Source organism: Ovis aries, chromosome 17 (assembly GCF_016772045.2).
Source record: "Ovis aries strain OAR_USU_Benz2616 breed Rambouillet chromosome 17, ARS-UI_Ramb_v3.0, whole genome shotgun sequence".
NCBI classification, from domain to species: domain Eukaryota; kingdom Metazoa; phylum Chordata; class Mammalia; order Artiodactyla; family Bovidae; genus Ovis; species Ovis aries.
The window spans coordinates 33,289,270-33,312,057 of NC_056070.1; the positions used below are offsets into that span (position 1 = coordinate 33,289,270).

At 39.4% G+C, this 22,788-nt stretch overlaps 1 protein-coding gene across 3 annotated transcripts in view; it reads left to right on the forward strand.

The window, feature by feature from the left end:
- The first annotated feature begins 2,383 nt into the window (after positions 1 to 2,383).
- ANKRD50 (ankyrin repeat domain containing 50) overlaps positions 2,384 to 22,788 on the forward strand; it is a 37,819-nt gene continuing 17,414 nt past the window's right edge. Inside the window, exons 1-2 of one of the 3 annotated variants that reach the window (XM_004017265.5) lie at positions 2,384 to 2,660; positions 4,149 to 5,098. In XM_004017265.5, coding sequence (XP_004017314.2) covers positions 4,554 to 5,098 — 545 coding nt within the window. In that variant the 5' untranslated portion in view covers positions 2,384 to 2,660; positions 4,149 to 4,553. Of the gene's footprint in view, positions 2,661 to 2,810; positions 3,332 to 4,148; positions 5,099 to 22,788 lie in introns of those variants that run through there. The other 2 variants (XM_042234358.2, XM_060401032.1) reach the window with 2 other exon arrangements.

Below are 22,788 nucleotides of genomic sequence, written 5' to 3' on the forward strand. Positions count from 1 at the left end.
GGTTGCCATTCCCTTCTCCACGGGACCTTCTGGACTCAGGGATCAAACCTGGGTCTCCTGCATTGCAGGTCTACTCTTTACTACGTGAGCCACCATTTCAACAGTGGAGACTTCCACCTTTGGGTGACCAAGACAGTAATTTGGCCACTAGGAGTCTGAAAGAGCTTAAAAAACATCATTGCTTCATATAAAAACTGGTAAAATAAATGGATGTTCTGAAAAGAAAGAATGGCTAGAGTAGTCCCAAGTTACCTTTGCCTTGCAACAACATCCCAGACTTGAAGAAACTGTGTCTGTCCATTTTTGTAAATTATCATTATGCCCAACACAGTGGGAGAAGGAAATGGCAACCCGTTCCAGTATTCTTACCTAGAGAATCCCATGGACAGAGGAGCCTGGTGGGCTGCTGTCCATGGGGTCGCACAGAGTCAGACACAACTGAAGTGACTTAGCCTGCATGCATGCATTGGAGAAGGAAATGGCAACCCACTCCTGTATTCTTGCCTGGAGAATCCCAGGGACAGAGGAGCCTGGTGGGCTGCTGCCTATGGGGTCGCACAGAGTCGGACACGACTGAAGCGACTTAGCAGCAGCAGCAGCCAACACAATACCGTGTGTGTAGAAGTCTCTATGTAAGTTGAGTGTGGAATAAAAGAACAGACACGCTTTACATGCAGGGAAACTTGCTACAAACCTACAAGGGTGTGGAGCGCATAGTCCCTTCTTTTTCAGAAGTTTTTCTATTAGGGAAAGCAAAAAGTCATAAAAATGAAATGTGCAATAAATGTTAAAAGAAAAAAATTCTAAATGAGTCTGAAGATTATAGCTTAGTTATTGCTGAAGTATTTAAAACAGCATTCCATGATAGTTAACTGAAAAAAACAGGCTCAGTAGACCAAACGTTTGTGTAACTTCTCTATTGGACAGAAATTATCTTAATTAATATATTAACAAATAGTTTAATGGAAATGATTATACGATGTACATCAGTTCAGTTCAGTTCAGTCGCTCAGTCGTGTCCGACTCTTTAAATTTCCCCTAAACATGTAATTTTACAACCATGAAACTGGAGTCATTATTCCAATGGCAATAATGTATGACAAGTTAAGTGGTAATTAAAACGGCTTAAGCAAAATGCATATCAAAGTTGTATCTTTTCAAAAATCATATTTTATCACTAATTCTGGTGAATTTATACTCTTTGCTTTGTTCTGGGAAAAAACCTCAGAATTTGCAACAAGTGCATTAAAATTAAAGGTCAACAAACCTCAACTGCCATAGATAGCCTGAGAATAAACAGAATGGAAGAGTAAGCATAAGTACAGTCCATTTTTCTAGTTAAGAGTGACAGCTATACTTCGAAATTCCTAAAAACAGATGGGAGGCTGGTTCAGCATTTAAGATAGAAGACTATTTAAATTAATGGAAGCTGGGAGGAGAGCTGATGGTTTTAGCATAAATAATAAAAAAGATACTACATTTCCTAATCTATTAGTTGACAGTACTTTCCCAGCAGAAATTTGGAATCTAATCCAGGTTCACGTGAATGCAAACTGGCTCATCTAGTTCAAAAGTAACTGCTTGTGGTCAGGTGCTCCAGGGCAGTTCATCTTATTCTGCATTCTGACCTCGATCGCGGTCTTTTTCTCCCATAGTGGCCTCTGCGAGTAATCAATCTGTCCAGAAGGGAAGCTAGCTGCCTGAGATCCAATAGTGATAGCTTTCAACTAGATCTGATGGAGGCCATGTCCTTTTCACGAGGCAAGTAGGAACACAGCCCCAAATCCCTACTATTTTTAGTTTTCACAACCTCCTTCCCGGTCATTACTTGTTTCTTTTAGTCCCAGATCGAGAAAGTTAAACCATCACCGGAATTTAATAGATTGAACGGGGACCGGGATGACTGAAGAAAAGGACCGGCCTGGAGTGCCCTTTGGGGACAAAAAGGTTAAGGGAGTGGCATGGGGCAACTCTCCCAGCTCAAGTGCCCCTCCTAGCAGCGGCCCCAAAAGCCAGCGAGTCCCTCAGACAGGAAGACAAAGGAAGGCTCAGGGCCGAGTGGTGACGGGGTGGGTGGGGGCAGCGACTCGCGTGAGCTCGGGGACGTGAGAACGCAGCCCCCGCCCCCTTCTCCGCCCCCATCCTCGAGAAAGGCGGAGCCGCCAGGCAGCCCTCAGAGAGGTCTCCCAGCGGTGCAAAGCAGCCGGTCCCCAGCGGCCGCACACACCCAGGCACAGGCGGCGATCGGACGGTACAGTGGGGGAGGGGCGAGGCAGGGGGCGGAGCCGGCGGCCGAAGAAAGGCCGGGCGGCCGGGGGGCGGGGCCTAGGCAGAGAGGGCGGGGCCGCGGGGCGGGGCGGAGCCGGCCGGTCCCGGGCTGCCTGAGACAGTCACTGCCCTGACGGCGGCGGCGGCAGCGGCGGCGGTTGGCCGGTGGGGGTTGGGAGGAGCACGGCGGAGCTGCTGGGGCAGCTGGAACTGGCAGTTGCCGGGGGCCAAGAGGAGGATCTGGAGCCGGGAGCGTTCTCCGGGCCGGGCTGAGGAGGCGGCTGCAGTGAGAGTTCAGGGAGCGCTGGCGGCGGTGGCTTCTCAGCAGAGCAAGTGTCTGAGACTGAGACTCCGCAGCGGCGGCGGCGGCGGCGGCAGCAGCCGGGACCGAGGTAACCGAGGGGCGGCGGCGGCAGCGGTGGTGCAAACGAGGCCCCACCCTCAGGTCGGAATCTCGGGGGCTGTGGCTGGGCTCGGACCTCACCCACCCATCCAGCCTTTTCAGCCCCGGGCTCCAGACCCGACTTCTCGCTTCGTTCCGCGGCGGGCCGGGCGGGGGCGGGAGCAGCGCCCGAGGTTGGGGGCGCGGAGCTGGACACCGACCCGAAGCGACCCTACATCTAGGACTGGCGAGGACGTCGGGCACCCCTTCCCCCTTCAGAGGACACACCCCGATCTCGGGGCGGGGCGGGTGTCTAGGCGTTCCCAGCCTTCTGGAAGGAAGATCTCAGTGTGGAGGCTGCACTTCGGTCCGTGGCCTCTCCGAGGTGGCCCTCCTGTGGCTCCTTGGGGCCACTGAACACGAAGGAGGTTCCTGTCGCTGGGAATCCCGGAGTTCCTTTTGTCTATCAGCTGAACTAGAGGCCGGAACTGTAGGCAAACACCCACCAGCTCAAGGCATCTATTCCTCATCCCTTTCCTGCCTGGAAGGATTTCTCCCCAGCAGCCTTTTCTCCGGCCACAGTAGTAGATTTCATGCCTCGCCCCCTCTCCGAAACCTTCCTCTTTGGCGCAGAGGAAAGAAGGATTCGCGTAGTACTTGTGTTTGGATTTTATCACTCCTGTAAGCTCACCCCCTTCCCCTTTTTCTTTTTAACCCGTTCCCATTCAGCCGCAACCCTGATAATCATCCGCTAGATTTTGCAACCTATCAACAAAGGAGTGTGGCCAGTCAACAGAGCCCTTTGACTAGCTGGTCTGTGCAAGTTCATAGAGCTTCCCTACCTGGCGCTATTCTGCCAAGCTTGTCGGAAAGACCTTTTTGGCTAGAGTTAAGGATGATACTGCATGTGCCTAAAGTCTTTATTTCTCCTTTCTACAGTGAGGGCAGCTTGATTCAAATGTAGCTGTTTGGGAAGCCTGACTATAGAGGAAGAGAAATACAGAAAGGAAAATGTAATTATGATTTTGGTGTAGTTATCCAACTTTTTAAAAGTGCCAAAGATGAAGTGTATGAGTTTTTGAGATTACTGTAACTGGATAATTGTATTCTTTGACAAATGAGCTTTTTATCATGTGATATTTTGCACGAAGGTATTTTTGTTTTATTTTAGTTGCTAGTGGGAATTATTGATTACCTAGACATCTTAAACGCAGAAACCTGTGAACAGGTTCATTAAGAATCTATCTTGAAAAATGCATTTTATGAATGCTTTGAATTAAGAAGATGTTAACAGTGGTTTGCCATTTTTGCCACATAAGAGACAGTAATCTGAAACAGTTCCCTCTCTGGCAGTTGTCCAAATATCTAAAACCTGCAGGGTCTAGTACTTTGACTATCCTTCAACCAGAAGTATAGCACTAACAATCTACTGTATAATTGTAATCCCTTTGATAGCATTTAACTGTAATGGATACGTTTTTCTGCATCTAATTTTCAGATACAGAGTTAACGCTGGAAATCTGGAGAAGCATTTTATACAAATTGAAAGATTGGGCTTTCTCTTCAGTTTTCCAGATGTATTGTCTCATCTGCATACTTGAAATATCCACAGTCACATAAACTCCAGATGTAACCATGGAGTTACGCGACCCATCAAGATATAGGAAAAGTGTGGCCAAGGTTCGGAAACAGGCAGTTTTCCACCAGTTCAACAATTAATATAAACATATATTCTCTGCTGATTATCAGGAATAAAGAGCCAAATAAAGTCACACACATTCTGTTGGCAGATGGACTCTGTGGCTGTTGAATTTTACTGTAACTGGTTACTCTGCCATTCAAAGTCAACTTAATATGCAAGTTCTGTCCAAATGGATGTAAAGACCTGTGTTGATGTACCCAGATGCTAGCAAATGTTAACGATAAGAAACCTATTATGACTAACCCTTGGGAAGAGAAAGTCTGCAAAATGGCTCAGACGAGTTTACTGCAGGGGAAGCAGTTTTACTGTAGGGAGTGGGTTTTCCACAAGCTTCAGCATTGCCTCCAGGAGAAGACTAACTGCTGCAACAGTGCTGTCAACACACCACCCCTTGTAATGAATTCTGGGAATAATGCTAGTGTTGTCTCTGGGAAAGGAGCTGCCTGGGGTGTGTTATTGGTAGGAGGGCCTGGCAGTGGCAAGACAGCCTTATGCACTGAACTCTTGTGGCCAAGTTCACCTACAAGCTTGCAGAGAGGTTTACATCGCCAGGCGTTGGCCTTTCATTTCTGCAAAGCGCAGGACTCTGATACTTTGTGTGTTGGAGGGTTTATTAGAGGTCTGGTTGCTCAGATCTGCCGTAGTGGACTACTCCAAGGATATGAAGACAAACTAAGGGATCCAGCAGTTCAAAGCCTCCTACAGCCCGGGGAATGTGAGAGAAACCCAGCAGAAGCGTTTAAAAGGTAACAAATAAGTCATGGTCATGGTGTTCTGTTTCTTTGAAAAAATTAAAGTTTTTTTTTTTTTGGTGTTTTGTATTTTTTCTTAACTTTGCCAGTACTTTTACTCTAATTGTGTATTTGGGGATAATCTGTGGTTGTGAAACACTTGTATACTTTGAATGTTGAAGGAAACAAAATTTAAGCTTTGTATTGTAGGGATATTAATTAAAAGTATTATCTTTTACTTATTTAATAACAGAGTGTGAAGCACTGAAGAAACTTAGAGAGGAGTGATATTCTTGCAGACTTTTTAACATGTGAGTGCCATCCAGTAAAACTCAGGGCAAATCTGTTTTCTTCTGCTGTTAGCCATCAAAATCAGGGTCAGAACTGTTATATCATTCTGAGATTAATGAGCAAATCTGTTAGGCAATACCTGTATCACAAATTTGAGATGCCAAGCTTGATGGACAGTGTTCAATATGGAATAATCAGTAATGCAAACCTGAATATTAAACTCTACTTTTTACGAGACTTAAGTGTGCACAAACAGATCTTTTCCTCTTGACTTACTACTTTTTCTGGAGGTACTGTCACTCGTTGAAGAGCTGAATTTTCATTTCCGATAAGTAATTTCATGAATTGTGGATTTATTGAAATCTTAGAAAGTGTTTCGAAAAGCTTAGTCTAAGTCGAACTTTAAAAGTATGTAATTATGTAGTTTGATTGAAATTAGTTAAATAAATTATGTAAAATTTTAATACTTTAAAATATTTAAAATCAAGTCTAATAACTGTATAGTTTCGATATATTCTGATCATGAGTAAATCTTTCTCTATAGTAGCAGAGATTTCTTTAAAAAGATCCTTCTCCTCAGATCGTTTTCTACATTTTTCCCCCACTGGGTGAATTTTAGTTACTAATTGAAGGTGAATAAGAAGCAGATATACAGCTGTGTGTAAAAACCACATCAGTATTGACTTTCTGATTGACAGAAGGATCTAATCATTTTGTATTCCCAGTCTGTACTTGGGGAGGGAAAGTCTAGTGTTTCTACTTGTACTGTTCTGGTACTCTTATGGTTTTCTACTGGGTCTTTCAAAAACTTGGGTCACTTTCTTTTTCACTTAAGTAGTGAATCAGTGGGCTTCCAAGTGGCTCAGTGGAAAAGAATCTGCCTGCCAATGCAGGAAACACAGGAGACACAGGTTCAATCCCTGGGCCAGGAAAATCCCTGGAGGAGGAAATGGCAACCTACTCCAGTATTGTTGCCTGGAGAGTCCCATGGACAGAGGAGCCTGGCAGGTTGCATTCCATGCGGTTTCATAGAGTCAGGCATGACTGAGACTGAGCATGCACAATTGAGTCATTAAATAAACTAGGTAACCCCTTGGTGGGACTTCCCTGGTGGCTCAGAAGGTTAAGTGTCTGTCTACAATGTGGGAGACCCGGGTTCGATCCCTGGGTCGAGAAGGTCCCTGGAGAAGGAAATGGCAATCCACTCTAGTACTATTGCCTGGAAAATCCCATGGACAGAGGAGCCTGGTAGGCTACAGTCCATGGGGTTGCAAAGAGTCAGACTCGACTGAGCGATCTTCACCGTGACCCCTTGGTATTGGAAAAGCTGTTTTTGATCACTCGTAGAGCTGCATGTTTCTTTGAGACTGTGAAGCAGTAATATAACCATCGTCAAATGCAGACAAGAACATACTTAAAAGTTAAAAAGATAGTTTTACATAGTCTATGACATTAGATGATCTAGATCTCAGCTTTTGGACAAATAGTTAAGATTTTATTGTGGGTTTTACTGGTGTTTGATTGACTTGTTAAATAAATCCTTTGGAGAATTTTAATAGGCATATATTTTATTTAGGTAGGGATAGATGTAATTAAACAAGTAGACAATGGAGCAAAAGGTCCTTATTTTCAAAGAGTTAAACAATATTTTGAGGGAGACAGAGATGGATGTAGTTAATCATAACATGATGGGAGATAAAATATAAACAAAGAAAAGTAATTGTTTTTTTCAGTTTTGACAAAAGCAATCTCCTAAACCAGGTTGTGTATTGTAACTTTCTTAACATTAACACTGGATAATTAATATTGATGACTTCATATATTTATGTGTGAAATAATTTAATAGAAATTTGATATAGTTCTTCACAGATCTATAAAATTGGGGGAATTTCAGAGTGGTTCGGTAATTGATGCTTTTTATCTACTTTTCTTCAGTTTTACTTCCTAATTTTTTTATCCCTATTTTTTTTTTTACCTGTAATGATACTGGATACAATATGCAGTGCTGCAAACTAACTTCTTACATGGAGTCACATAGTTAAGTAGTAACTTGTTAATTACCAGTTTTTTGAAATCACATTTTCTTCATGATGAAAGTAACTTCATGTTTAGTTAAATATTCCTACTTTTTTTCTGACATAGTAGAGGAAACTCTGTTGATTCTGAGATTTAGTTGTCAAGAAATTTCTTCTGATATCCATTCATTCATTCTTACAGCAAATGTTTATTGAGAGCTTTTTATGTTTTAAGCACAGTTCAGCTACAGATATTTATTGTGAACTGTCTCTGTGTTAGGTAGAGTTCAGCTATAGATGAATTAGTGAATAGAACAGACAAAATACACCATCTTCATGGAGTTTTAAGTTGTTAACGCTAACATTTATCTTATTTCTATAAAAAAATAATACTTTGGGTAAATACTTGCTATTGTGTAGATGCAGCACACACATTTTAACACTGATGGGATTGGATTATCTGTTAAAGGGAATGATGAATGAAGACACATTAATTTCTTATTTTTGTTTTTTCCATTTTTCTTTCTTCACTGGTTAAAGTGCAAAGCTGTTGTTACTACACTTAGAATATATATATATTTCTTCTGTTTCTATTGATGGAACTAAGATGACAACCGTTATGTTTTTACTTGTTTAGAGGACCAAACGCTGATTTATTTCGTTCTGCCTCCCGTTTCAGGCTCATATGGGAAAACTTTGCATTTTCTGTTGAGTTGACTTTTCTAGAGTTAGCGGTAGAGTTTCCTAGTAGTCCTATAACCGTAAAACAAATTCTAGTTGTTTTTGACCAAACGATCAAGTTAAGGAATGAGGGAGGGGTTAGTGGTTTTAGATCCTGTGATTGGTTCAGAAGCACAATGAAAGATGGTTATTTTTTCAATCAGAAAACTTCTTTCTGAGCCTTACTATCATGGTCCTTGACATCCTCCTCCCCGCCCCCCCTTCCCCCTCAAACCCCACCCCCCCCACACACAAGGCTAGGGTCTTTTTGGAGAGATAGATGGATGTGGAGTGGAAGTACAAAGCTTTGTTCCTAGTGGATATTATTTTCTTTTATTTCTGATTAACAATAGGCAAGGCCAGATGTGAACTTTCTGTGTGATGTCAATTTTCCAAGTTGGGTAAAAAGATTTTGTTCTTTGTAACACTGATAGTTGCAGTAGTGTTAGTCGCTCCATCGTGTCCGACTCTTTGCGACCCCATGGACTGTAGCCCACCAGGCTCCTCTGTCCATGGGATTCTCCAGGCGAGAGTACCTGAGTGGGCTGCCATTCCCTTCTCCGGGGGATCTTCCCAACCCAGGGGTCAAATCTGGGTCTCCTGCGGCGCAGGCCGAGTCTTTGCCATCTGAGCTACAGGTAATGTTGATAGGAATTATTGAACATCTTCAGTGGTACCCTCAAATTAAGTATAAATGGAATAAAGTTGTGATGAATTAAGGATGAACAACTCTAAACTTTGAGAGTTTAGCAGAAAAATTTTATGAAAAGTGCTGAAAGGTAACAGTGGCTTGTTAGAAAAAGATTGGGAGCTGGAAGACTGGACTCTGACATTTGTTCCTTATGTTGACTAGGAATCCTTGAATAGTGGAATCTTCTTTCTAATTTTTTTATCTCCTTCTTAAACATTTTGTACTTGTTCCCTTATAGCTCTTCAGATTCTTAACTTCTTTTGTAATTACTTATGCATACATGTTTTTTTTATCTCCTCTATTAGGCATATGTTTCTTCATAACATTATTCATGGCTGATTAATATTTTATGGTTAGAATAACACTTTGAACAGCATTTTGCATATCATAAGTGCTGTTTGAGTATTGTTTGAGTGAATAAATACTACTGCTAACGTATCTAGAATGTGTTTGAACCTGATTGAAGGACAGCTGAAGCTCTTGCCCAAGAAAGGAAGTTGACATGTTACATCATTTAGGTGAGTGTTAAATGCAGACCAGGCTGGTATAGTGATTATTAATTTATTAACCTGATGTCTGCTCTTTAGCATGTATGACTGTGGCATTGGTCCAGATCATTTTACATGGCCAGATGTCTATCTTCGGTCTCAACTGACTCCAAGTGTTTTTGGCAAACTCAGCAAAGGGGCAAAGGACGGAGTGGGACTGGAGCATATTCTTCCTTCTTACCCTCAGTGGTGGGGTATTTTCAGGGCAAAATAGTTCCTTTCTATTATCTGTTTTGTATATCTAAGACTACTTATACTCTTAACTAATACTCTTAACTACTAAATCTGATATCTACATATTTACAGAAAGATGTTTAAGCCTAAAATCTTCTGAATCCACTTTTAATCTATCTGTAGCCTTAGATGATATATGTTAGTAATTCTTTTTCATTATTAGTGTTTTCTTCTATTCAGAATCCTCTGTATGACTGTATTCTCTGATGGGACTTTCTCTAGGTTCTCTGTGGCTGTCCAGCAGAGCCTCATTAGGTCGTCTCCATTGTTGATACACTCCTTCAATAATTTACTTACATGGCTACCAATGCTTATGTCTAACACGATAGCAATCCAGTCTACATCAACAGCCTTTCTCTTAATTCTAATCAACATGTATCTTTTCACTGGAGTGTCCCTCACCTACCTTCCTCTGTTCAACCCATCACCTCTTTTAGCATTTCTATTCATTGACACCGATTTATTTCTTAAACAAAAAGTCAGCACCTGCTGTGTGCCAGATGTGTGCTAATGCGCAGATAATAGGACTGAAGTGGTGAACCCAACAGGACATTGAGAAGTGGGGAGAAATACATTGAACAAATAATCACAAAAATTAAAAAATGCAGCTTTGCTAAGTGCTGAGAAGGAAGGACACAGGCCAGTAAGAAAACATACAATATAAGGTTTGATCGTTATCTAAGTTGCTCCATAGTTACTCTTATTTTCTAAACCCTTTCTATTTAAAAGTATGATCATGAGATCAACAATATTGGCGTAACCTGGGAGGTTATTATAAAAGCAGAATCTTAAATTACTGAAGTGAATCTGCCTTTTGAAAAGATTTCAAGTGAATTCTGTGCGCATTGAAGTTTGAGAAGCACTGCTCAGGGTAGCTGCTAGAGTTTTCTTTCGACTTTTTTCTGTTATCTTATGGTATCTTTTTTTGGAATGGTTCTTGAATTCTTTTACCCTAATCTAGAATTTTTGTTCATCACCTCCTAGGTGCTCTTCTTAATCTTAGCATCTGTGTATTGTGATTCCTTTGGGTAATGGCCAATTAACCAAAGTAAAACAGTGCTTTCTTTAGGTCATTCCTCTGAGCCTGTGACAATGTAAACAACAAATTTAAATTTGTCTACTTGACTTTAAAAGTTCTTTACAATTTGGTTCTATTCCATCTAAAGTATGTATTATGTTTCCAGACTTCACCAGAACACATTAAGCTCATTTATACTTTCAGGAAATATTTTTAAGCTTTTGAGACAATGTTAAAGTTGATAAGAGATATGAATAAGAATATTCTCATTTTTCTTATTGTTTAGTAAGAACTTAATATACTTAGTAAGAATATGGACCTTTTGTTTGTTATAGGTTGCAGATTTTTTAAGTTTTAACTTTGTTTTTAGCATTGCTTAAATGGTTTCTATACAATGAAATGGTTTGATTTTATAAAGTAAAATAAGTAAATACTCTTCTTACCTTAAAAAAGATCTTTGAAGTGTGTTCTGATTGGTTGCCTGTCTTTATCCTCTAGTTATTTTACGACTTTCTTTGTGTTAGCGTGTTAGTCTCTCAGTTGTGTCTGACTCTTTGCAACCCCATGGACTGTGGCCCACCAGGTTCCTCTGTCAATGGCATTTCCCAGGCAAGGATGCTAGAATAGGTTACCATTTCCTTCTCCAGGGGATCTTTCCCACTCAAGGATCAAACCCTGGTCTCCTGCATTGCAGGCAGATTCTTTAGCATCTGAGCCACCAGGAAAGTCCTGTCTTGACTATACTATATATAATTGTTTTAAATTTCAAACCAACTTCTCTTTCGTGTTATCTTAATTTCAGAAATATCCATATTATCGTTTTCTTTTCTACAACACATGTAATGTAACTAAACGCTGTGCTCAGATGCTTGGTCGTGTCCAACTCTTTGCAACCCCATGGACTGTAGCCCACCACGCTCCTCTGTCACTGGATTCTCCAGGCAAGAATACAGGAGTGGGTTGCCGTTTCCGGGGATCTTCCTGACCCAAGGGTGGAACCCACTTCTCTTACGTCTCCTGCATTGGCAGCTGGATTCTTTAGCACAGGTGGCACCCAGGAAGCCCAGGGTAGCTAAATAATCTTTGATAATAATGTAGAATTTGAAAATGTTCATGCAATTACTTAATGAAAATAAGAATTAATTAAGAGAATTATATCTTATTTGTGGCTATCTTGAAAAACAATTTGGACTGTTTCAAGAACTTGTAGCCTTTTTACAGTTGTGACTCCAGAAGTGAATATATAGATTCCAGAAGTGAATTCGTAGGTATTGCTGTGGATTGAATTATTTGCTTTTATTTACTTTTGTTCTTCTCTCTATGTATCCTTGGTCTTTCCCACATGATATTGCAGTGCTTCTACTAGAGAAGCGTCCTTCTCTGCCTTTTGATTTTGGCTCAGCCTTGTGATATGGGGGAAGTTAGTAGATGTGATTCAAACAGAGACTTAGCACGTGCACGAGTGATTGGGCTGCTCCTCTTTGAGGCTCATCACCTTGAGAAGGATATGTTCTGGGCAGCTAGTTGGTCCCAAGAGGATGAGGGGGATGTGTGCAAACCTGACCCAACTCAAAGCTTGACTCTAAGCCTGGAATACAACAGATGCATGGACACAGGACAAAGCATAAATATTGTTATTTTAAGCTCTTGAGTTTTGAGGTGGTTGTGGTATACCACTTTTGTGGAAAAAACTAACAATCCAAAAATTAAGGAAATGATATTTCAAATAGAAAATCATTAATTTTCATAAAAAATCTGAGAGTCCTCATTGATCCCCCAATTTTACTCCTCCCCTTCCCCGATTCTGTCAACTACTTTCATTCTGTTTCCAAGATAAATACCTCAATTTTTCTTCATCTCCATTGCTGCTACTCCCATATCCCTTGCAGTGATGTCCTAACTGGTCTTCTTGCTGCTGTTATCCCTCTTATCTTCACAGATTAATTAAGGGTATCAGATCTTGTTATTTCTCTGCTTAAAACTTGCAGATAGCTTCTCATTACCTTTGTAAGAAATTCTAAGCTTTACATGGTCTGGCCCTTGCCTAGCCATTGACTTTGACCTGTACTATTCTCAGCCTTGTTCTTTGTTTGTCATCCTTATTGTCCTTATTATTGTTCTATAATAGGTCACGTTCTGGCCAACCTGTATGGCCACTTGCTCTGATATCACTTAGGTGTACCAGCTTTAATGTTTCCTCCTTGGAGAGTTATCTTTGTCCAATGAGTCGCCCCAGCCAATCATTTTCTTAAATCACATCATCCCACTTTGCTTTCTTTCTGTCTTAATTTCCAGTGTCCATCATGATTGGGAATTATTTTGTGCATACTTTGACTTTCTAGCTAGCTTCTGGAATGAGCAGAGTACTTTTTTGTCTTGTACCTTTATATCTCTAGGGCTTAGAATATAGCAGAGACTCATTACTTCCTGAATTAATAATTTTGTCACATTGATAATTTGCTCTGAACATATTCAGCTTTGAAATATTCTGTTTTCCTGTGGAATAATCTATACATATAGATAAAATATTTATAGATGAAAAGTATTTAAAACCAGCATTTTGATGACTTTATATTAGTGTCTTTTACAGTTCATGTTGAAATTAATTTTTATCAAATGGAAACTTTTTAATATCAGGTTTATGTTACGTGATGTGAGTCATGTGATGTCACCTCTTGCCTCTCTTCTGTAAATCCATAGTTTCATCTTGAAACTCTTATCATTCTTTCAGACATTGTCATTTAAAATTCATACTCACTTAGAAAGGAGAAAAAACTTTTGCAGTTTAAATCTCAGTTAATATGTTTGTTAAGTTGCTACTTTAGGGAGAGAAGCAACTTGCAAAATGGTGGACTTCACAGGAATTGAAAGGTAAACAATAATGTTACTAAAAGGGAAGAAATTGTTGTAGAAAATAAGTTATAGAGGAAATGATACATTGCTCCTATCCCCAAAGCTTCAATTATACAGGAACATTAATAAAATAGAAAGACAAACATGCATGTACCTAACTCATTTTGCTACATTTACTCTAAATCTGAGTTTTCTGTTTCTTTAAAAAAAAGATAGTCCACATTTGAAGCCACCAAAGTATCCCATTCTAATTCTGATCTAGGTGACCCCCTAGGTGTCTCATCTGTGAATTTACTTGTTATGCATATGTAGTATGACTAGTTTATATACATGAGGAGATATATATGTATTTATACATACTTATTACATGCTGTAGTTGTGTACATTTTTAATTCCATATCAGCAATTCTCAAACATTTTTGTTCTAGGTCGCCTCTATACTCTTAAAAAGTATTGAGTGCCACAAAGAATTTGTTTTTGTGGATTATGTCTGTGTATCAATATTTGTTTATTTGAAATTTAAACTAATATTTAATATATATTAACATATTTAATAGTAATAAACTTATATATTAACATAATATTTTAATGAAAGAATAACTGAATTGCCCATGACAAAAGGAAAAAAAACACATAGCAGCATTGTTTTACATTGTTTTGCAAATCTTTTTAATATTAGGCTTAATAAAAGACAGCTGGACTATCATGGCTATGTTTCTGCATGCAGGCTCTGGAAAAGTCCGTTTATCCTTGAGAAAGAACAAGAGTGAAAAAGGCAAATAACATTTTAGTTTTATGATGACCCTGATTAGGGACTTCTAGGGATCCCATACTATACTTTGAAAAACATTGTTCTGTATAGATAGTGTTGTGTTGCTAGTACTATCCTGCAATATTTTCTTTGTAATATTGTTTTTTGTGTGTTTAGCCGTGTTGTTACATGTGGATCTACATGGTTCCCTTTATGGTACGTGTGCACTGGTCCCAAGTCACTTCAGTCTTGTCCGACCCTTTGTGACCCTTTGGACTGTAGCCCAACAGGCACCTCTGTCCATGAGATTCTCCAGGCAAGAACATTGGAGTGGGTTGCTGTGCCCTCCTCCAGGGCATCTTTGCCACCCAGGGATGGAACCCATGTCTTTTAGGTCTCCTGAGTTGGCAGGTAGGTTCTTTACCACTAGCACCACCTGGCAAACCCACTCTCTAGTATATAATTTCATTTTTTATACTATAATTCATTTATTGTCATGTTGATACTCATTTAAGATGTATAACTTTACAAAACAGTTAAGAACATTCTTGGGTATTCTAGTGTGCATATATATTAAGAATAAAGAAATGAAGGATGATTCCAAGTTGGATTAAATACTCAAGTATTGAGTGAAATTTTGGATCTTAAGGTGTGTATATCCATTTTCAATGTAGAGATAGTACCAACTACTCTTTAAAATTAAATCAGTTTATACTCTTCTAAGAGTGCATAATTTGAGTTTCCATTACTCTGCTAGATCTATGCTTGCCATATTTTCAGAGTTGGAAGGTGAATGTGAAACGGTATCTTATTATTTTAAATATCCTTGATCCTGTGCCTTGTCATTCTGCTTGTGTAATTTTTGTTTTGAAATGTACAAAGTGAATATAATATCAGTCTTTTCATGATTTCCTTTATAGTTTGGCCTTTGGGGGGTCTTAAAATGTAAAAACTTGTTTTCTACTTGATTGTTCTAGTAGTACTTGTTGAATGGCTCATCTTTCACTATTGATTTTACTGCTGCAGTCGGATACTCACATACATACACACACATGCATGTATTTCTGAGTTCTCTATTCAACTTTGGTTTATTCATTCCTTTGTTGTTTTATCAAATATGTATTAGATAGCAGGAATGTACCAGGTGCATTCTTAATACTGGGTTATATTAGTTAAAATGTGCCAAGTATCATTGGTATTTATTGAGCTTATATTTTGAGGGTTGGTGTGGGTAGTTGGTAGAAAAGTGAAAATTTAAGAAGACAGTATATAATATATAGCATATCACTAGATAATAGGTGGTATGTGGAAAATCAAAACAGAGTAAGGATGATAGGAGTGATACGCTGAGTAGGTTGGGGCCAAAGAGTTGCTATTTATATAGGGAAAGTTAGGGCATTCTGTAGGAAGTATCCAGAGTGAGGAAAATTCCAAGTGCAAAGTCCTGTGGTGGGAACTGGCTTGGTATTATCCAAGAAAAACAAAGGGAAACTAAGAGACAAGTAGAGATGGAGTTAGGAGCCACGTAATACATGGACTTGGGCTTGGAAGCCGTTATAAGGATAGGCACTTTTGCTTTGAGGAGATGAGAAGACATTAAGTCTTTTAAACAGGGTAGTAAAACATCATGTGACTTACGGTTTTAAAGGGTCACACTAGCTACCATGTTAAGAACTGGGGTGGTAAACATTCAAGCAGGAAACCAGTAAGTGACGAGTGCAGCAGTTAAGGTCGAGAGATAATACTTGGACTTCGGTGAAGTGGTGGAGGTAGTGAGAAGTGTTTAAATAATGTTTTATCTAAGAAGCAAGGTCAGTAGTTGGGAGTGAACTTTGAGAAGAGGAAAGTGTGAAATAGTCCTCTAGGCGAGTGGGGCATGGATGGTTTAGTGCTTTGCCACGTGTGGTGTAGGCCCCTGCAAGGGCAATTAAAAAAATAATAATAATAATAGTAACACACAACGCAGTATTTGTTTTTTCACTCTCCCTCTCTTTTGAGGGTATGATGAGGGCCACATGAGAGACTGAGTGCATAAATATTCTGACTGAGATTTTTATTAGGATTGCATTGAATTTTAGATTAATTTGTGGAAATTGACCTGTTTGCAATGTTCAATCCCCTAATCCATGAATATGGTACATCTTAACTTACTTAGATTTTTTTTTTCCCAATTTTCCTCAGCACTGTATTATAGTTTCTAGTATATAGATCCAGTACATCTTGGATTGGATTTATTTTCAACTATTTGATTTTTTTTTTTGGTACTATTGTAAATGATATTATTTGTAAATACTATTTTATGTGTTTTTTAAAATGTTAGTGTGTAGGGATTCAAATGATTTTTATATATTGACATTGTCACAAAGCAGTCTTGTGAAGTCCACTCATTAATTGTTATTCTCTAATCACTTTCACTTTTGAAGTATATTTCCTTTTTTTTAAAATATAAATTTATTTAATTGGAGGCTAATTATAATATTGTATTGGTTTTGCCATACATCAACATGAATCCACCAGGAGTGTACATGTGTTCCCCATCCTGAACCCCCCTCCCACCCCATACCATCTCTCTGGGTCATCCCAGTGCACCAGCCCCAAGCATCCTGTATCATGCATCGAACCTGGACTGGTGATTTGTTTCATATATGATATTATACATGTTTCAATGGCAACCCACTCCAGTGCTCTTGCCTTGAGAATCACAGGGACGGGGGAGCCTGGTGGGCTGCTGTCTATGGGGTCTGCACGGAGTCGGACACGACTGAAGTGACTTAGCAGCAGCAGCAGCAATGCCATTCTCCCAAATCATCATCCCACCCTCTCCCTCTCCCACAGAGCCCAAAAGACTATTCTATACATCTGTGTCTCTTTTGCTGTCTCACAGGGTTATCGTTACCATCTTTCTAAATTCGATATATATGCATTAGTATACTGTATTGGTGTTTTTCTTTCTGGCTTACTTCACTCTGTATAATAGGCTCCAGTTTGCGATCGGTACAGAGTTAGAGGTTTAGAAGGTGTGTGTGTGTGTGTGTGTGTGTGTGTGTGTGTGTGTGTGTGTGTGTGTGTGCGCACATGCACATATTGCCTTCATCATTTTAAAGATATCTTTAGCATGTCTTATACATCTTCATTTCTGTTGAAAAGTTTCTTGAAGACTTGTTTTTGCTTCTTTGATAATGCCTTCTCTCCCCTTTTTTTGTTTCCTTTCAAGATTTTCTGTATTTGTGGTTTTTTCTTTGTTTTTCGGTAGTTAGACTTTGTCTTGCATAAGTGTGGTTTCTTGGTAGTTTTTCTGTCTTTGGATTTACTGAGTTTCCAAAATCTGGGGATTGTTTTTTTTCATTAGTTTTAGAAAAGTCTCATCTGATTCTTTTTCTTTGCAGACCACAACTGTGTGTAAGTTGTACCTTTCAAATGAATTCCTCATGTATTTTCCACACTACTCTGTTCTAGCCTTCTTTTCTCATGCTTGGGTATTTTCTTTTGGCCTTTATTTTGAATTTGTTAATTTCATCTTCCATTGTTATCAGGATGGTGTTGAATATACCCAAAGAATTTCCGACATCAAATACATACAGTTTTTTAGTTCTAAAGTGGAATTTTAGTTCTTTGTTTTTATAGATTCTGAGTTTTTTTGGTTTAATTCTTCATTTTTAATTCTTTCATTTTTTTCCTAATCTGCTTTTTTAAATATTTTAATTACGGTTAGTTTAGCTTATGCTAACAATAGTATCTAGATTTGAATCTGTATTTATTGTTTCTTTTTCCTCTAAATTACCAATCACATATTTCTTCCCTTTTTCTGATGAGTTTTGATTGCATGTCAGGTAGTGTGTCAAATACTGTAGAGTTCCAGACAGTATCTTTCATCAGAGAAGGCTTGCTTTTTTTCTCATTTGGGCAGAGAGTGAGGGGCTGCTGTAAATAGAGCTTGAGCTGGGCTGAGGCTCCTTTGAAGTCTTACTGAGACTGCTAGTTTATTTCTGTCATTTTGGTGTGGACCTTCTCAGCTTTTGATTGAGAGCTCCAAAAGGACGGTTGATAATTCACTTCTTCTCCAAGAAGTATCCATTTAGTTTTTCGACTTCCTGCCCTTTATACCTTCAAATTCTGACAAACGTCTTGAAGAGGGTGGGTTTTGTGTTTAAAGCAAGTTCCCTCCCTTTGGTAGAATTTCTTCAGCATGCAGACGGTGGGGGACTTCGAGACACAGTGATCCTAGTTCCCCAACCCAGAATTTAGCAGAGATACCTTGGAGAAAACAGTCTGTTGTTAGGGACAATTCAGATTTGACTCTGCTCTCTGAAAGAGAAATGTCTGACCTCTAAAAGCTGGGGTGATGTTATTTCTTTGGCAGAGTCCCTCAGGGTGGCCCAAGTCTGATTCTTCGTCCATACCTAAAATCACTACATGCCCCAAATCAGCAAATGACCCCTTAGAAGAAATCAGCAGGTAGTTTCTTTTTGTTTGTTTGTTTTTTTCCTTTTGGATGAATTCCTGTCCTCTGGAGTTCTAATTCATTTTGCTCTCTTGCTTCAACAACCTTCTCATGTCTTTAAAAATGTAAATTTTGTAATGGATAACATTATTTTCTAGCTGTTGCTGTGGGAATTTTGGGCTGCTGCCACCTACTGCGTTATATCTGGCAGTGAAAGTCCCTATGAGGAAAATTTCTCTGGTTCTCTCCTGTTTTACTTGATTTGTGCCTTTGCTTGTTAAGTAACTTCTTTTTAAAATGAATAAAATAGTCTTTTATTTATCTGAACATCACAGATTGGTTTTCTTTAAATTCTTTGGCAGTTTTATAAGTTACTTTCATTTGGACATGAACCTATATTCTGATTGTTCCATTTGCTGCTTTCTTTCAAAGCGCTAAGAATTTTGTAATTTTCTCACTCTCCTTTCTGAATCACCATTTCTACCTCTGTTCTCCTTGCTCTAATTGCTGATTGCCCCCACCACTCCCTACCATCAGTGCAGTCTAGGATGATGGTCAATAATTGAGATATGAAGCTCCTACTCCAAGCCTGTACAAGTGATTTTGTAGATTTAGTCACTGACCCATGATCTTTTTAGGTTCAGTTCCTGTCTCCTGGAGGCTGATTTTTCGCCCTCCCTGCTGCTTCTTAAAAGCTATAGCCCTAGGCGGTAGTCTGTGCTTTTTGTTTCCTTCTTTCATTATTCATAGGGAGAGCCCCTCTTCCAGCCCCTGGTTTCAGACAGTGAGTCTGAGTCCTATTAGTAGAGGCAGGAGAACTTGTCACAGTTTTTACTTCCACCATCTAATCTCTGGGCTGCCGTTGCAGACTTGTTTGACAGGTTGAAGTTTTAGGCTCATTTAGGCTTATAGCATTTTGCTTCTTTTCTGTGTCTGATACTTTGAAATGTTTATTTTATTTTTGACTCTGGTATTTTCCTTTTTTCTTTTTATTTTAATATTTCATAATTCCCTGCTGTATTTTAGCTAATGGGGAAACAGTTCATGAAGTCCCTACAATATCCTGGTCAATGTTTAGAGAGAAATTTCACCCTATATTTTGGCTAAAGTCCTGACCTGATTTTAATTATCAATTATACTCATGAGATTTCTTAATGAATATATAACATGTGATCCCTAACTGGTTTGAGGTATCAGTTATACCCTATTCCACGTTTTCACATGCTTTAATTTATTGGAGGGTAATTTCATTGCTAAAAGAACATAAGGAGCAACCTAAGTGTGCATCAATTTAGATAAATGGATAAAGAAATTGTGATACACACACATACATATAACTCAGCCATAGAAAATATTTGTGGCAACGTGAATGGATCCTAAGGACATTATGCTGAATGAAATCACTCAGACACAGAGAGACAAATATTGTATGTTTTCACTTATATTCAGAACCTAAAAACCAAACTCATTGAAATACAAATGATCATATTTGTAGTTCCCAGAAGCAGGGATTAGGAGTTGCGGCATTAGATGAAAGTGGCCAGAAGGTACAGACTTCCAGTTATAAGATAAATAGGTCCTGGGAGTGCACACGCAGCATGGTGACTGCAGTTAGCAATACTATATATTTGAAAGATGCTAAAAGAATAGATCTTAAAGTTCTCATCACAAGGAAAAAAAAATTATAACTGTGAGATAGTGGGTGTTAACTGATCTTACTGTGGTAACATTTTGCCGTATGTACATACATGTGTTATAGTCCTTAAACTTACAAAATGTAGTATGTCAAGTATATGTCTTAATGAAACTGGAGAAAAAGAAAAGTAAGAACCTGGGTCTGTTTTCCTAAGACAAGGATATATTAAGTGAGAATTTTTAGTGATTTAGTTTTTCTACTTCACATGCTTTTAAAACATTTGTTTTAAAGCATAGCCTTTTGAAAGAATTTAAGATTTCATTAATAAAATGACAGGCTGTTATGTCAGCATTGTACTTCCAGATGATTTTGGAAAGGTGCTAGGTATATAGGATTAACCTTCTAGGTAAACTTAAAATGTATAATATTTTGATGACAGATTTCACCAGGGAGTACTAAATTTTTATCTATTTTTATATTTTTTTAGCGATTTGGCTATGTTGGGTCTTCGTTGTTGCATGCATGCTTTCTCTGGTTGCAGCGAGTGGGGGCTACTCTTGGTTGCAGTGTTCCAGCTTCTCTTTGTAGTGGCTTCTGTTGTTGTGGAGCAGAGGCTCTAGGGTGTGTGGGCTTCAGAGCTTGTGGCTTGAGGGCTCTAGAGCACGGGTTCAGTAGTTGTGGTGCACAGGCCTAGCTGCCTCATGGCATGTGGGATCTTCCCAGATCAGGGATCGAACTGGTGTCACCTGCATTGTCAGGCGGATGCTTAACCAGGGGGTCATGAGAGAAGCCTAGCGGTAAGATCTTAGACTTCAGAATTCAAAATGGGTAATTAAGTAATATTGTGTATCATTTTTTAGGTTGAAAAAAACTCCTTTCTCGATTGAATTATCTTTGCAACACTGAAAAATCAGCTTCCTATATTTACACTGGTCTGTTTTTAACTTAATGTGTCATTACGGTGTTCTGCAAATACCATACTATTTTTTTTTTAACTTGTAAACTTCATTTTTTAGAGCATTTTTAGGTTCACTGCTTTCTTCTTAAGTGGAAAGTGCAGAGAGTTTGTTTATCCCCATACCTTCACACACACAGCCTCCTCCACTATAAACATCCTGCATCACAATGGTGTGTTTGTTATAACTGATCAATCTGCATTGACATATCATTATCATCCAAAGTCCATAGTTGACATTAGGGTTCACTCTTGGTATTGTATATCCAGTTGGTTTTAAGAAATGTGTAATGATATGTATATACCATTACTATATAGTTTTGTATGGTAAAACTACACAATATTTTACTGCTCTAAAAATCCTCTGTCCTCTGCCTACTCATCACCGCCTCCCTATTCTCTGGCAGCCTGTGAGCTTTCTGCTTTAACCAGTTTTGCCATTTCCAGAATGTTTGACAGTCAGAAATCATATTGACTTTTTCCACTCGGTAATGCATTTTAAGATTCAGTTCAGTTCAGTCGCTCAATTATGTCCGACTCTTTGTGATCCCATGGACCACAGCACGCCAGGCCTCCCTGTCCATCACCAACTCCCAGAGTTCACCCAAACTCATATCCATTGAGTCAGTGATGCCATCCAACCATCTCATCCCCTGTCGTCCCCTTCTCCTCCTGCCTTCAATCTTTCCCAGCATCAGGGTCTTTTCAGATGAGTCAACTCTTCGCATCAGCTGGACAAGGTATTGGAGTTTCAGCTTCAACATCAGTACTTCCAATGAACACCCAGGACTGATCTCCTTTAGGATGGACTGGTTGGATCTCCTTGCAGTCCAAGGGACTCTCAAAAGTCTTCTCCAATACCACAGTTCAAAACCATCAATTCTTGGGTGCTCAACTTTCTTTATAGTCCAACTCTCACATCCATACATGACCACTGGAAAAACCATAGCCTTGACTAGATGGACCTTTGCTGGCAAAGTAATGTATCTACATTTTAATATGCTGTCTAAGTTGGTCATAGCTTTTCTTCCAAGGACTAAGAGTCTTTTAATTTCGTGGCTGCAGTCACCATCTGCAGTGATTTGGAAGCCCCCCAAAATAAAGTCAGCCACTGTTTCCACTGTTTCCCCGTCTATTTGCCATGAGGTGATGGGACCAGATGCCATGATCTTACTTTTCTGAATGTTGAGCTTTAAGTCAACTTTTTACTCTCCTCTTTCACTTTCATCAAGAGGCTCTTTACTTTTTCTTCACTTTCTGCCATAAGGGTGGTGTCATCTGTGGTTATTGATATTTCTCCCGGCAATCTTGATTCCAGCTTGTGCTTCTTCCAGCCCAGCGTTTCTCATGATGTACTCTGCATAGAAGTTAAATAAGCAGGATAACAATATACAGCCTTGACGTACTTCTTTCCCTATTTGGAACCAGTCAGTTGTTCCATGTCCAGTTCTAACTGTTGCTTCCTGACCTGCATACAGGTTTCTCAAGAGGCAGGTCAGGTGGTCTGGTATTCCCATCTCTTTCAGAACTTTCCACAGTTTATTGTGATTCA